This window comes from Hemicordylus capensis, chromosome 11 (genome assembly GCF_027244095.1).
Source record: "Hemicordylus capensis ecotype Gifberg chromosome 11, rHemCap1.1.pri, whole genome shotgun sequence".
NCBI classification, from domain to species: domain Eukaryota; kingdom Metazoa; phylum Chordata; class Lepidosauria; order Squamata; family Cordylidae; genus Hemicordylus; species Hemicordylus capensis.
The window spans coordinates 1,796,945-1,810,532 of record NC_069667.1 but is presented as its reverse complement, the minus strand read 5'-3'; the positions used below and the strand labels follow the sequence as shown (position 1 = coordinate 1,810,532).

Here is a 13,588-nt window from a genome sequence, read left to right as displayed (position 1 = left end):
GTCAGAGAGAGACGAGTGAGCGCCATGGAACAGAAGACACCCCCCCCCCCGGGGCAATCCACACTCTCTGTCAGCAGTGCTGAGGAGGATGCAGAAGGCACCTGGTCGGTCGGTGTGTGTGTGCAGCGTCTATCTATCACAAGGATTGCTGCTGGCGGTTTGGCAAAGCCCACACTCGGCACCAGTGAGTGTCCAGGGTTTGCCGTAAGTTGCACCTCTGAGGCCAAGCCAAGGTGGGGGGAGAGAGCTGATCTTGTGGTAGCAAACATTAATGGCCCCCTTGGCTAAGCAGGGTGTGCAGCCCTAAAACTCAGCAACAAGACTTGGGGCAACAAGTCACAAATTCAGCAACAAGGCTCCACAGACCAGTTTCAGTAAAATTCACGTGTGTTTGAAATCCAGAAAGCAGAAACACACGCCCCAAAGTCTGGTCAACTTCTGAGCATGTGACAACGTGGCTGCAGCAGGGCTTTACACTCTGGCTCTCGGCACAGCAAGCAAAGCAGACTATTGGCTCTCATCCTCTCCTGGTTCCTGCAGCTTGTCCTCCTTGCCACGAATGCTTCTCCAAAAGACAAAAAAGGCCACTTGGTCCCTCTCGAATCTGCATGAGTAAACACCGGGGAACCCTGCCCAGGACATGTGTGTATGCAGGCCCAGAGCTTTCTTGCAGGCACTGCAGTCAACAACTCAACCAAAGAGAAGGCAGGGGAATCGAAATCCCAAGAAGAGAGAGAGAGGCAGACTGAAAACAATTTGCTTCCAATAACTGTTTGTGTTGGCAAGAAGCACCAACCTGGCCAGAGTTTAGTCTCTGGCAACTCGTTAGCCTTTGGCAAAGCTGCATGGAGAGCAAATGGAGGACTGGTTGACTGATGACTTCCACGGAAGGATTGTCGGAGCACACGGCACGGGGCCATGTGAGTGAGAGGGCTGTGCAATTACGGCGCGTGCAGTTCCAGCCAAGTTAAAAGCATGGTGGGGGGGCGGGCAAGATGACACTGAGGGCAGCTGGGTGGGGAAGAGGGTGTGCTCTCCCAGGAGGCAGACCCTGGTAGCAGCAATGGGGGACACAACCTCGTGGCTCATTAAGCCCACCCCCCCACACACAAACCTTATACCCCACTTCTCAGCCCATGATCAGTGAGGCCAACCAACGTGACTCACAATGCTAAAAACCAGGACAAGACAGGAACATCCTTCTCAAAGAATCCCAAACCAAGTTGAAGATGCGAGATGGCAGCCAGGAGACCCGGGCCCTGGAGCTGCCCAGTAACCTTGGGACGTTTGCTCTGTGGCGTATGGTGGGCCGCAGTGGGAGGGAAAGGGCCTTTTGGGCTCTCCCAACTTCACAGAGTTCTAGGAGCCCTCCAGTGTCTCTGCAGTTGCCGCCCCGTTGCATATGGGAACTGGAGCCTGATCATCACCCTGGGACTGAAGAAACAGAGGGAGGGTCAGTCAGCCAGTCAATCTTTATTACGGCCATTGACCAGGAAAAGAGGGAGAGTCGAGCACCTGGCAGACCAGCACGTGTGGCTCGTGGGCTCTGCCCAGCCTGGTGGGTTTGTGCAGGGCTGGCTCGGGGCCATACCACACCCAGGGAGGGCCTTTGCTTAAGGGCAGAGAACATCGGGCTTGAAGGGACCGGGTCCAATCCCGGGTACCTCCCATTTGTGAGCTCTCTGCAAGCCCCTGGCTGGCCACTGCGGCAGGCAGGCAGGAGGCTGGACTAGTGTCCCCTTCCTCCGACCCAGCAGTCCTGCTCTGAAACCCCCGTTTTGGGAAAAGGGCAGCCTAAGGAAATTCATGCCTGGCACAACGTATTCTGCTCACAAAACCCAAGCTTGCTTGGCACAATTCCTGGCAGCAGCAGCAACAACAAAATCAATAATAATATAGATACTTAAGGGTGAGATGCTGAGAAAAGGCCTTCTGGGATGGTCGGCAGCTCCTCCAGCCAGGAGGGGCAGCAAGAGGGAGAGCCGAGCAGGGCAGCCTGCCTGAATCCCCCACCATGCCGCACTGGGCAGCAAACGGGATTCCAGGCTGGGAAGGAAACAATGCAAATGGCAGCCCAGCTCACTCGGCTTCCCGCGTGGAAACCTGTGGCAGGGCGGAAGACGCGGCTGGCGCCAGCTGTGGAGCCCATCTGTCTTTCTCCTGGCCCTGGATGTGCCTTGGAGCATCTATACATTCAAGGCGAGTGGCCTGGCGAGCACAGGAGGGAGAGATTGATGCCTGCCAAGGAGTCCTCCAGCAGAATGTGCCAGGCTGGACAGAACTGGCCGGCTTCCCTGGCCTCTGTCACAGTGGAGCAGTTCCCCTCACGGCTGAAGGGACCGGACGAAGCATCCCAAGAGCTCGGTCCTCCAGGACGGCTTGATGCAGAGCCCCACCAGGACCGGCCCCTTTCCATCCTGTCTCCCCTCCCAGGGAACAAGGGGGAGGGGGCCTTTGGGGGCCCTGGTGCTTTGTCCATTTGCAAACAGCCTCAACTGCAGACATGTTCCCCCCCCCACCCACAAGGTTCCTGTTTTCCCATGGGGGTGGGTGGGTGGGGAGCGGGGGCTTCAGCAGGCATGCTTAGATTTCGTCTGTAAGGCCCCTGGTTGCTCCTGGATAATTCGGAACATATTCGGAGGAGACCATGCTGCCCGGGCTCATGGGAAATCTGAGCCACCAGCGCCTCTCTGTTGAATGGACTGAATCAGGGGGAGCCACTAGGAACTCAGGCTCCCCAGAGGCAATGAATACGCCCAGAAGAACTGGTGGCACTGGGAAGCCTGGGAGAAGGAAGGCAAGCCTGGTCTTTCGGAGCTCTCTCTCTCAAGCTTGGAAAGATCCAGCCGAGCTTTCCCTGAGGATCTGCAGCCGGGGAAACCAAAACTGACGGGGAAGTGAGTTGGGGCAAGCTTGCCCCTCCCTAGCATCTGCATCTGGAGTATTGCCCCCCCCCGGGAAATGTGTGAGCTCCCCCTTTGCACACCTCAAAGGAAATGTGAACAGTGAAGGTGCAACTCACACATACTTCATTCCCCAGGCACTTGGCGCGGCTCTCTGCTGGAGACAGTGGCCAGAACTTCTGCAATCACTTATTAACACATTTTCGACTGCAAGTGAGCTGTGGATTCCCGGCTCACGGTGCATCTCCAGAGTACGATCCCTGTCCGATGCCCCCAAAGGGTGATGTCCATGAGAAGGCAGAACCGCAATTACTCTCTCCCTCGTTAATAAATTGCTTTTAAATAGGCATTCTGGCAGGATTCATTGCAGGAGGCACAAGAGCCTGATCATACAGCAAGCAACCACACCTTAGCTGCATCCAAGCTCAGGTCAGGTCCTGTGCCCAGAGGGGCCTGCAGCTCCCTCCTCCTCCTCCCCTCTAGTCCCTCCCTCCACGGCTCCTTAGCAAGGCAGCAGGGAGTAGGCAGAGTGGGCCAGTGAGATACAGGAGGCGCTCCAAGAGGGAGAGGAGAGAGAAATGGCCCACACTGGCCCTGGACCAGCTGGCAGGCACCGGACCTGGCCTAACCTGCGCGGCTGTTTCTCCTCTGTCTACTTGGGCCGTCACCAACCTGCAGGACGGCTTTTGCTCCAGCAGAGGCTTGTACGGCTCCAGCGCAACCGTGATCCTGTGGCTGGCTCAGCCCAGACTCCGTTCCAGGCAGCTGGGAAAGAAGCCGGCACTGGCCTCTGCAGCTCCAATATTTAACCTACCAGCCTCTCGAATGCTCATCCTGCTTTAGGAGCCCAAAAGAGCTTCCCAAGCAGCGGACTATTTCCGGATTTCACAATAAAGTCACAGTATTAAAGAAGTTCAGCTGAAAACAAGAAAAGCTGCTCACACAGATCCATCAACCGACTCAACACACAGGAGCAGAACGGACCTCCTCAACAGAAAGTTCGATACTCACTTTCTGAAGGTCAGCAGGGAGCTGGTCAGAGGAGCGGGGGTGGGCACTGGAGACCCCAAAGGTGCCAGGCAAGTTGGCCGGAAGGGCCCCACCCCACCCCAGAGTGCGGTGCAGATCAGCTGTGCCACGAAAGGCACAGGGACCAAAGCAAGAGCTTGCAGGGGGCATGGTCGGAAATCCAGCCGCAGCACTGGAACCCTAGCACAAAGATTGCTACTGAAGGACAGACCAAGAGTCAAAGGAGAGCAACCCCTTTATTAGGGTGAATGAGAATGCTAGAGTTGGGGGCAAGCAGTGGAGGTCTCCAGAGGTTCTCTGCTGGCTGGCTGGAGAACAAGACGGAGCAGGGGCAGAGAAGAACAACCCCAAGCATTATACCGAAACCCTAACGCTGGCAAATTTGTAACAGTCTTAAGGCAGAGGGCAGGAAAAGTTAGTGTTAATTAGGTTAGAACAGAGTGGGTGCAAAGCAGACTTTAGGTTGTGCTGAGGGCTACTGGGAGAAACAGCAAGGGCTCCTCTGCTTTTTGAAAATATAAAATCTAGGAACATAGGGAGCTGCCATATCCTGAGCCAGACCATTGGTCCATCTAGCTCAGAATGATCAACACAGACCGGCAGTGGCTTCTCCAAGGCTGTAGGCAGGACCTCTCTCTCAGCCCTATCTGGAGATGCCAGGCAAGGAATTTGGAACCTTCTGCATGCAGATGCTCTTCCCAGAGCAGCCCCACCCCCTCAGGGGAATACCTTGCAGTGCTCACACATGTAGTCTCCCATTCAAAGGCAAACCAGGGCAGACCCTACTTAGCAAGGGGGCAATTCCTGCTTGCTGCCACAAGACCAGCAATCCTCCCTCAATCTAATAGCTACTTGGATGTGCTACTAAGAACATCCCATCCCTAAGAAGAACACAGAGGTGTCTTTTATAACAGTTCCATATCTATTTTACATTTAACCTGCTCTTCTTCCAAGGAGCCCAGAGGTGTGTAAATGGTTCTGTTTATTCTCACAATAACCCTATGAGGTGCATTGGGCTGAGACATATGTGACTGGCCCAGAGTCACCCAGTGAATTGCATGGCTGAAGAAGGATTTGAACTCAGCTCCCCTTGGTCCTAGTCCAACACTCTAACCATGACACTATGTTGGGGAGTTCCTTGTACAACTCCACCTCAAAGCAGATCAGTTAAGACATGCAGGTAATACTCTGCCCACAGCCTGACTGCATAAGGAGGTGAGGCCTACTGCTGGAAGGCGCAGGGTCTTTTCTGCAGTAGCCCCATGGCTCTGCCATAAGCAATATTAGACCTCCTTGCTGAGATACAGGAAGACTGGCAAAGACCATTTGTTTAAACTGGGATTTAGTGATGGATAAAACCGACACACTTCCCTGGCAGAAAGCTCCACAGAAACCAGTGGGACTTATTTCTAAGTATACACAGAGACAATCCAGACATAAAACCTGTGCTGATCTGCTCAGTGGCTTGGTATCGACTGTGGATTCCATGCTGCGGTGTGATCTAAAATGGTTTTTATGGCTGCGGTTTATTTGATGGTGCAGGTAAGATGCTGTTTCTGCCAATGAGGCACTTCAAGTGACACTCGATCAATAAAGAGATTTTAAAAACCCAACATGGCGTGCGGTTTTTTTGGGGGGGGGAACGACATTGCAACAAAAATGTGCAAAACCAGCAACTAAGGTGCCAGAGCAAACGTGAGCCTTCAAAAGTATTCTAAACTAAGGAGGACTTTGCACGATAGCAGAAACAGAAAACTAAAAGGGTCAGGTGGAATCTTCTGGGCGCCCTGAATCCGTGCAGATTATCGATTCAAGGAGAGCTGGTCTTATGGTAGCAAGCATGACTGGTCCCCTTAGCAAAGCAGGGTCTGTCCTGGTTGCATCTGGATGGGAGACTAGAAGTGTGAGCAGCACTGGAAGATATTCCCCTTTGGGGATGGAGCTGCTCTGGGAAGAGCATCCAGGTTCCAACTTCCCTCCCTGGCAGCAACTCCAAGATAGGGCTGAGAGAGATTCCTGCCTGCAACCTTGGAGAAGCCGCTGCCAGTCTGTGAGGACAATACTGAGCTAGATAGACTTACGGTTTGACTCAGGATATGGCAGCTTCCTATGTCCCTATGACAGAGCACACACTGCAGAGCCACACCAGGGGAGCTCTTGGATGGTTTTTGGAGGGATTCCACAGGGTTTAGTCCCAGGGGATTGAACTCCATGGGATTTACTTCTCAGTTGGCACACCTAGGATTGGGCTGTCTGTCACATCTCTCTGCACCCTACATGAGGGCAAGGACCGTCCCGGCTTCCCTCCTATAAAGGCTCTCCCCTGCAAGCAGCTCAGTTTACCCAGGTAAAATAAAGGCCTAGTGAGCTGCAGATCCTTTTAGCTGACACGAGTAGTGTCTTTTAGCCATCAGGTGTCAGAATTCAGGGCAGGCCTTCCTAGTGGAGCCGGCAGCAGAGATTCCACAGGGACCACAGGATAATTCCTGAAGCCTTGCAGAAACAGAACAGATCAGGAGGAGAAGCCACAGCAGCATCCAGGAAGCTTAAATTCATATCCTCACCCACTAAATATAGAGACACCACCCCTGGGTGCTGAAAATAGTCGGCCAAGCAGAGCTTTCGGCTCTCAGCCACCTTCTCTGCTGTCTGGGACTTCTACACACAGCAGGCGATTCTGTGGGTTTACTGGGAGGCTTTACTGCGAACTCAAAGTTGTCCCCAAACCCCCAAGAAATTCGTGGATTTTTTAAACCCCGGATATAAATCAGGCTACACTAATGCATTGTGAAAAACCTGAACTGTGTGTGAACTGCTCTCCGATAACTCACAGGGACTTCAGAGTAAATCCGGCCGATATGTGAACACACCGCCTCCATTCTGGAGGAGATGGGAGTGAAAGGGCTCCAAACGCCTTGTGGGGGAAGCTTCCTCGAGACTCTTGCTCCGATGCTTTTTCCAAGGAAGAAGAAAATCCAGGTGCAAGCAAAGCCGACATGCTTGCCAAACAGATGGGCAGCCACCATTTGGGCATCTGCGCCAAGACCCCCCCGAGCGACAGCGGCTCGTCCCAGCATTCAGGGGGGCACCAGAGGAGATGCCCCTGCCTCGGCTTCCCAGAAGCCACTTGGGTGGCTCCTCTCTCTCCGGCCCTGCAAGGGAGTCGCGCTGCCTGCAGGCTGGCCATTCAGCAGGTAGAGCTGTGCAGTTGGCCAGCCTGCAGGTAATGTGGGAGGGAGAGAGAGCAGCAGCCTGAGCTGCTGCTGCTGGGAAGCAGAGGCAGCTGCGCCTCCTTTAGCAAAAGCAATATCAATAGCACTTACATTTATATACCGCTCTATAGCTGGAGCTCTCTAAGCTGTTTACAATGATTTAGCATATTGCCCCCAACATTCTGGGTACTCATTTTACTGACCTCGGAAGGATGGAAGGCTGAGTCAACCTTGAGCCCCTGGTCAGGATCGAACTTGTAACCTTCTGGTTACAGGGCGGCAGTTTTACCACTGCACCACCAGGGGCTCTTTGGCATCAAAGGACAAGCCGCTACCACCCCAGAGTTGTACAATTCACAAATGAGGAAAGGAATCAACAGGTCGAAGAGCTGGTCTGGTGGTCGCCAGCATGCCTTGCCCCCTTAGCTAAGCAGGGTCCACCCTGGTTGCATATGGATGGGAGACTAGAAGTGTGAGCACTGGAAGATCTTCCCCTTGGAAGATGGAGCCACTCTGGGAAGAGCAACTAGGTTCCAGGTTCCCTCCCTGGCAGCATCTCCGAGATAGGGCTGAGAGAGACTCCTGCCTGCAACCTTGGAGAAGCCGCTGCCAGTCTGTGTAGACAATACTGAGCTAGATGGGCCAAGGGTCTGACTCAGTATATGGCAGCTGCCTAGGTTCCTATGACTCGGTGGGTGGTGAGGTGGGAGTATATTTTTAAAAAATGCTGTGCAAACCTGCACTGTTCCCAAGACAGCTGACCTGCAGTAAATTAGAGAAACGATTGGCCAGATATCCGCGGCTAGAGGGCCCCACTCCGCTCTTGCTCCCCTTGCATAGATCGACTCCAGGCCCTTCTGTCTGACCCTCAACTGCCCCCTGTTCTTTCGCTTCTGGCACCCCCTGGGCAGCAGCACCACATCTTTGCTGGAGGACCTCAAAACCCAATTATGAATCCCTGCTACTTTTCCACTTTGGAGTCTGACAAGTAAATCCAGTTGTGCAAATTGGATGGCAGCTCTGCAAACAGAGGGGCTGGCAGCAGCAACGTGAGTCAGTTATCGCTTGCAATGGGAGGCGAAGAGGAGACTGGCAAGGGCTTCAGGAGTCGCGTGGGTGAGCTCGGCTTTCATCCATGGACGCCAAGCAAAGAAAGCAGCGGCCACACTAAACTGATCTTGTGTGGCCTCTTGTTCCCAGCAAGCCTTGTGCCTACACTCCAAACCACTGCCACGTGGCAGGAAGCTGGAGGAAGAGCCTGAGGGAACTGGCCGCTTTCCAAGCAGGAAACACTGGACTGGGTCAAGTAGAGGAAGCTGCCTTCTGCCAAGTCAAACCATTGGTCCATCCAGCTCAGCATTGTCTACACTGACGGGCAGCCGATCTCCAAGGTTTCAAGCAGAGGAACTTTCCCCAGCCCTACCTGGAGATGCTACCAGCCAGGGCATAAAGCTGAGACCTTCGGCATGCAGATGCTCTTCCCCTGAGCTAGGACCCCACCCCTATCCAGTGCAAACCAAGCTCACTTAGCAAAGGGGACAATTCGTGCTCCTAAAGTGCTTTGTGTGATGTCCCCTAAATTCGGGAGCATGCAATTCCCCTGCCCACTTCATGGGCAGAGGTCAGAAGAACTGAGAGGTCCTGGTTGACAGCAGCTGAAGGCCAGGGTGGCTGGGGATGATGGGAGCTGTAGTCCTACGAAGTCGAGAGACCTAAGGCTGGGACGGGAGCCCCTGCTCTGGAGTAGGCAGTGCCCCATATGGTGTCCCTCGAAAAACCAAGAGTGCAGAGACCCGCCATGAGGACGGAGAGGGAAATATGCAGAGGCTATGCCCCCAATGCAAGAGCTTTGGTCGGCGGACCAAGAAGCGTCTCTTACCTAAATGACATCATAAAACATGGCAGTGACTTATTACTGCCAGCAGCCAGCGCATTTAGCAGGCGTCCGTGTTAACAGGAGATTTACGACTGGCATTGCTACGGTGCCTTAGCTGGGCTCTTTTGATTTATGGCACGGCTTATAGATGGCCAAGTGGATGGGCTCTGAAGTACTGGCCCCTTTCCCTTGCTCTGCGCATTGAAAGCCTATGGTGGCCTTCCCTCTCCATTTGGCCTAATGGAATTTCCTATTTCCCTGTAATTTCTACACATAATTAAGAACTACACTTTGCCAGGGATCCAACAGCCAATCACGGCACGGGAAAGAACTGCCTCGGAGGCAACCCATCTTTGGGGCTTGGGAAGAGCCATGGGGAGGCGGATGCTGCATCCCGGTGCTGGGGAGATGCTCAGACCTTTCCAGGAGAGCAACCAGCCCCTTGAGTCTGATGGGCAGCAGGGGAGAAGGAGGGCAGGCGAATCGCAGACTTCCTGCTAGTTCTCATCCTTTACTAATTTCTCCTCTTCTTCAACAGGGCCCCAAGCAGGTATTTGACTGGGCTGCGGGTGAACCCAAAGGCTGATGAACCCAAGCATTTTGCAGGGAAAGGTTCTCTCTCTCTCTCTCTCTCTCCCTCCCTCTCCCTCTCCCTCTCCCTCTCCCTCTCTCCCTCCCCATGGTGGAGACTCACTTTCCTGAGCAAATCAGGCAAGTGAACAATAAGATTGTTGGTTGGTTTTGCTGCAATACAGACGGACATGGCCACCAGTCCAAAAACAGCAACGTTAAAGCCTCCTAGGGCAGGTATTTTGTATATCAAACACAGACTGGGGAGGAGAGCCAGTCTTGTAGCAGCGAGCACAAACTCTTCCCTATGCTAAGCGGCTCTGCCTTGGTTTGGATGAGAGATTACATGTGAGGGCTGCAAGATCTCCCCCTTAGGGGATGGAGCATCGGCTTTGCATGCAGAAGGTCCCAGGTTCAATCCCTGGCAGCATCTCCAGGTAGGGCTGGGAAAGACTCCTGAACCTGAAACTCTGGCAAACCGCTGCCAGTCAGTGTGGACAGTACTGAGCTAGGTGGACCAAAGGTCTGACGCGGTAGAAGGCAGCTTCCGATGTCTGTATGCTCTCCTGCACCGAGGGTCAGGAGCCACCCAGATTCAAACCCTGATGATGCCTCATTGAGGCAGGAGAAAAAGCAAATCCCAGCCAGGAAGACACACTGGGAAGGCTCTGCTTCTATGCGCACTTCTGTGAATTACCTTCAGCTGCTCTTTTGAAAAAGACCTTGCAGCTCCCGCAGGTGAGAGCTCCGTAGTGGCATCCAGAAGCTTCATCCCCGCAGATCAGGCAGGTCTTCTGGGGTGGGAAGTAATAGTCAATGGGCAGAACATGGTCCCTGGCAGACTCCAATCTGTGGGTGCAAAAGAGAGAGGCAAACCATCAGCAGGTGGGGTGCGGGCAGAACGACTAATGGCCGAGGGCCCACACCAGGTGAGAGAGAACATGACACCTGAAGGAGGGCGACCTTGGGACACATATCTGTGCTAATTGCTATTGGATGGACAGTCACCATTACTGATCTGTCAAGGGTGGCTGCAACTGGCATGAGAAAAGACTGCACTTGTGAATCCCCCATTCGCTTTGGGTCATCTACAAGTGCCAGAACCACCTTTCTAAAAGGGTGCTTGCAAAATATAATAAAGCTGCAGCTCCCGTCTCGTGATGCATATTAGCATCATGACGATGCATATCACCTCTCCAGTGTCTGCCTGTCAAGCAGCTTTTGAAAACCTGGAACCTGGCCAGTGGGAGGGGGAAAGGGGGAACTCCTTTGCATGAGATGCAACATACAACAAGCACCATTTTGAGGTGTTTTTTTAAAAAGTTGCATGCAACATACTGCCAAGTGCATTCTGTTGTTTGATCAAGATAACCAGGTTTGTAACAACCCAGCAGCATTAAAAATCTTAAAGACTGTGAATGCAGTAATATTGCAGGGGTGGGAATATTGCTTATTGAGGGAATTCAGCTTGCTGGAGTCACAGGAGTTAAACTTCAGTCCACCGACACCAGACACGTAATCTACACTCAAGACCCATCTGGCCTTGGTAGCTCAAAAACCTCCTGCTTGCCATGGCCAGTGAGCTGCAGGGCCAGATGTTCAAGGGCAGATTCCTGAATGGACTCCTGCTCTGAATGGATCACCAGTGGCTAGCAGTTCTCCAGGCCTGCTCTTCAGTTCTCTGGCAAAATCAGCCCCACAGCTGCGGGTCCTGGATAACAAATTTGGCGCTGCTTTTCACTGGAAACCCTTGGAAATGAGAAACGCAGGTTTCCTCAAAGCACAATCATATGCCCTGTCTCGATGGCTGCACAGTCCAGCTCCCTATTTCCAAGAGTGATTTTCCAGAAGATCTAGAGTGAGAGCCCATCACTACATAACTCAATTGCCTTGGAACCAAGAAACACATTTATTTTGGAAGATGCAGGTCCATGTGGGAAGGCACTGAAGCCTGTCCGGATCCCCTTGTATACCTGCCCAGGAAGCCAATAATGTGCATCTGCCAATAATCACACTGCTGTAGGGGAGGACTGGGGGAGTATTGAGGAATGAAAAGCAGCCGGCCAGCTTAAACGTTTTGGACATAGATTTTGTGCAACAGACAATACCACAAGATTAGACAAGGGGGATGAATACAACTGAAGGAAGCCCGGGCGGATGAATGGCTGGGGGAATCAGTTATGTGACTTGCCTCTGGGTGGCGCCCCAAGGCAGTGGGCGCCCAGACAACTGTCTCCCCTTGCCCTATTATAGTTACACCCCTGATCACAGAAGCTCGGTTCCTTAACCAGGGATTAACTCGTGCAGCACGTATTAGCCCAAGGGTCTCGACCAGAGAACTTGGTGCTTGACTGCCTGTGCCCTGAGCTGGTACCTGAGTTGGGTTAAGTCTGTTATCTATCATCTTTGGGCAGCTCAGTTTGCCATAGCTCAGCAGCTTGTCTGGCAACCCAAGAGCTAAAGGGGTTTTGGTGTCCCCTACACATCGCTGGGATCTGGCTCAGTTATTTCTCCTGGCTAAGGAACTGTGCCAACACGCCCCCATCTTGTCCCATCTCTGATGCACAAGGTAGACTGCACACTTTTTAAATAAAAAATTTAAGCAACATACATATACATAAATGCGCATGGTGTCTTAACAAAAAGAAAAATGACAAGTATTTTTCTTAATTTAAATTTCATTCAGTTTTCAAAACATTTACAATTTCACTTAGGCAATTGTGTAATGTTAAAACAGTTTCAAAGGGGACTTTGTGAAGGGGGGGGAGTTATGTGTGTCGGTGATGTCACAGATATTAGCTGAGAGGTATCCACCCACTGCGTCACAGCCCTATAACGTCGCATCTGTGTTGCAAAAAAAAAAGCTGTATTTGCCTGTTGTAAGAGGCTTGTCCTTTTACAAGATCTCTAATGCGGTTTGAATTCGGCACCATAAAATGTTGCAGTTTACACCAATTTTTGTGGTGTGAGGCTTGCAAACTGGAAAGCGTCCAAGACATTTTAGGGTTGGTTTCAGTTCTGGTGCACTGAAATAGTGTCCTCGGAGGAGTATTTGGGTTCAGATTCCACTTCAGAATAAGTGCCTGGTAACAGTTCCATCCAACCACCTCCACGGCTCTGAAAAAGTTCTATCTGCTTTCAGCTCATTTGGGGAGGTTCAAAACCGCCCTGCTTCATGGCCTTTGAGGCAGGATCTCTGCAGCACCAACTGAATAGCGGATTTCCAGTGCCAAGCCCTGAGCCCTATCACATTTCCCTGTAAGCTAAAGATCAGAAGCTGCCTTCGGGCGGGACTGTAATTCCTTAATCTTACAAATACTCTTCTGAACAGAATCCACACAAGCCTGCTAGGATTAAGCCCAGGGTGTGGAGCAAAACTAAGCGGGCCAGTCTGAGCGACCTAATTGGCCAATTAGGAAGGCTAATGCCACTTCCACAGGGCCCCACCCCTGTCTGGAGTCAAGGGCTTGTTTCAGCATTCACCCACCAGTTGCGTGATGCCCGTCAACTTGCCTGACACATTTCCCTCTTTGAAGAGACCAGGACGACAAGGATGATGGGCTGAGAAGGCTTTTAAAGCTGCCTGCAATGGAACAAGGGAATCAGGCAAACGGCAGCTCTCGCTCTCCTCCTGCTTTTACCCAGTTTCATTATTTCAAAGAGACCTTATATTACTGAGTGAGCCACAATAATGCTGTAGTTTTGCTCGCTGGATGCGCTAGCTGAGAAAAACAACCGTGTCTGTGTCTCCTACAAGAGCCACAGATTGTCTGCTCCGGAGGAAAGGCTTCCAAGCACAGAAGCAGCAGGAGCGATGCCTGATGTTCACATCACGCTCTGCCAAATACAGCCCAGGACAGTACTCTGGGTCCCCAGGCTCACTCAAGGTCCCCAGGCTCCCCTCCTCCTCCTCCAGCATGCTTCAAGCCTACAGACGCTGGTGCCGTATTATCTTGAGATGAAAGCAGAAGGTGTTGCACTTAGCCGGGTGCATTTCT

General features: G+C 52.5%; 1 protein-coding gene across 2 annotated transcripts in view; it reads right to left on the bottom strand.

Annotated features, from left to right (window-relative positions):
- Positions 1 to 13,588, bottom strand: part of AR (androgen receptor) — a 157,144-nt gene that overhangs the window by 76,035 nt on the left and 67,521 nt on the right. For both annotated transcript variants that reach the window (XM_053273665.1, XM_053273666.1), the window contains exon 2: positions 10,288 to 10,439. In XM_053273665.1, coding sequence (XP_053129640.1) covers positions 10,288 to 10,439 — 152 coding nt within the window. The remainder of the gene's footprint in view (positions 1 to 10,287; positions 10,440 to 13,588) is intronic.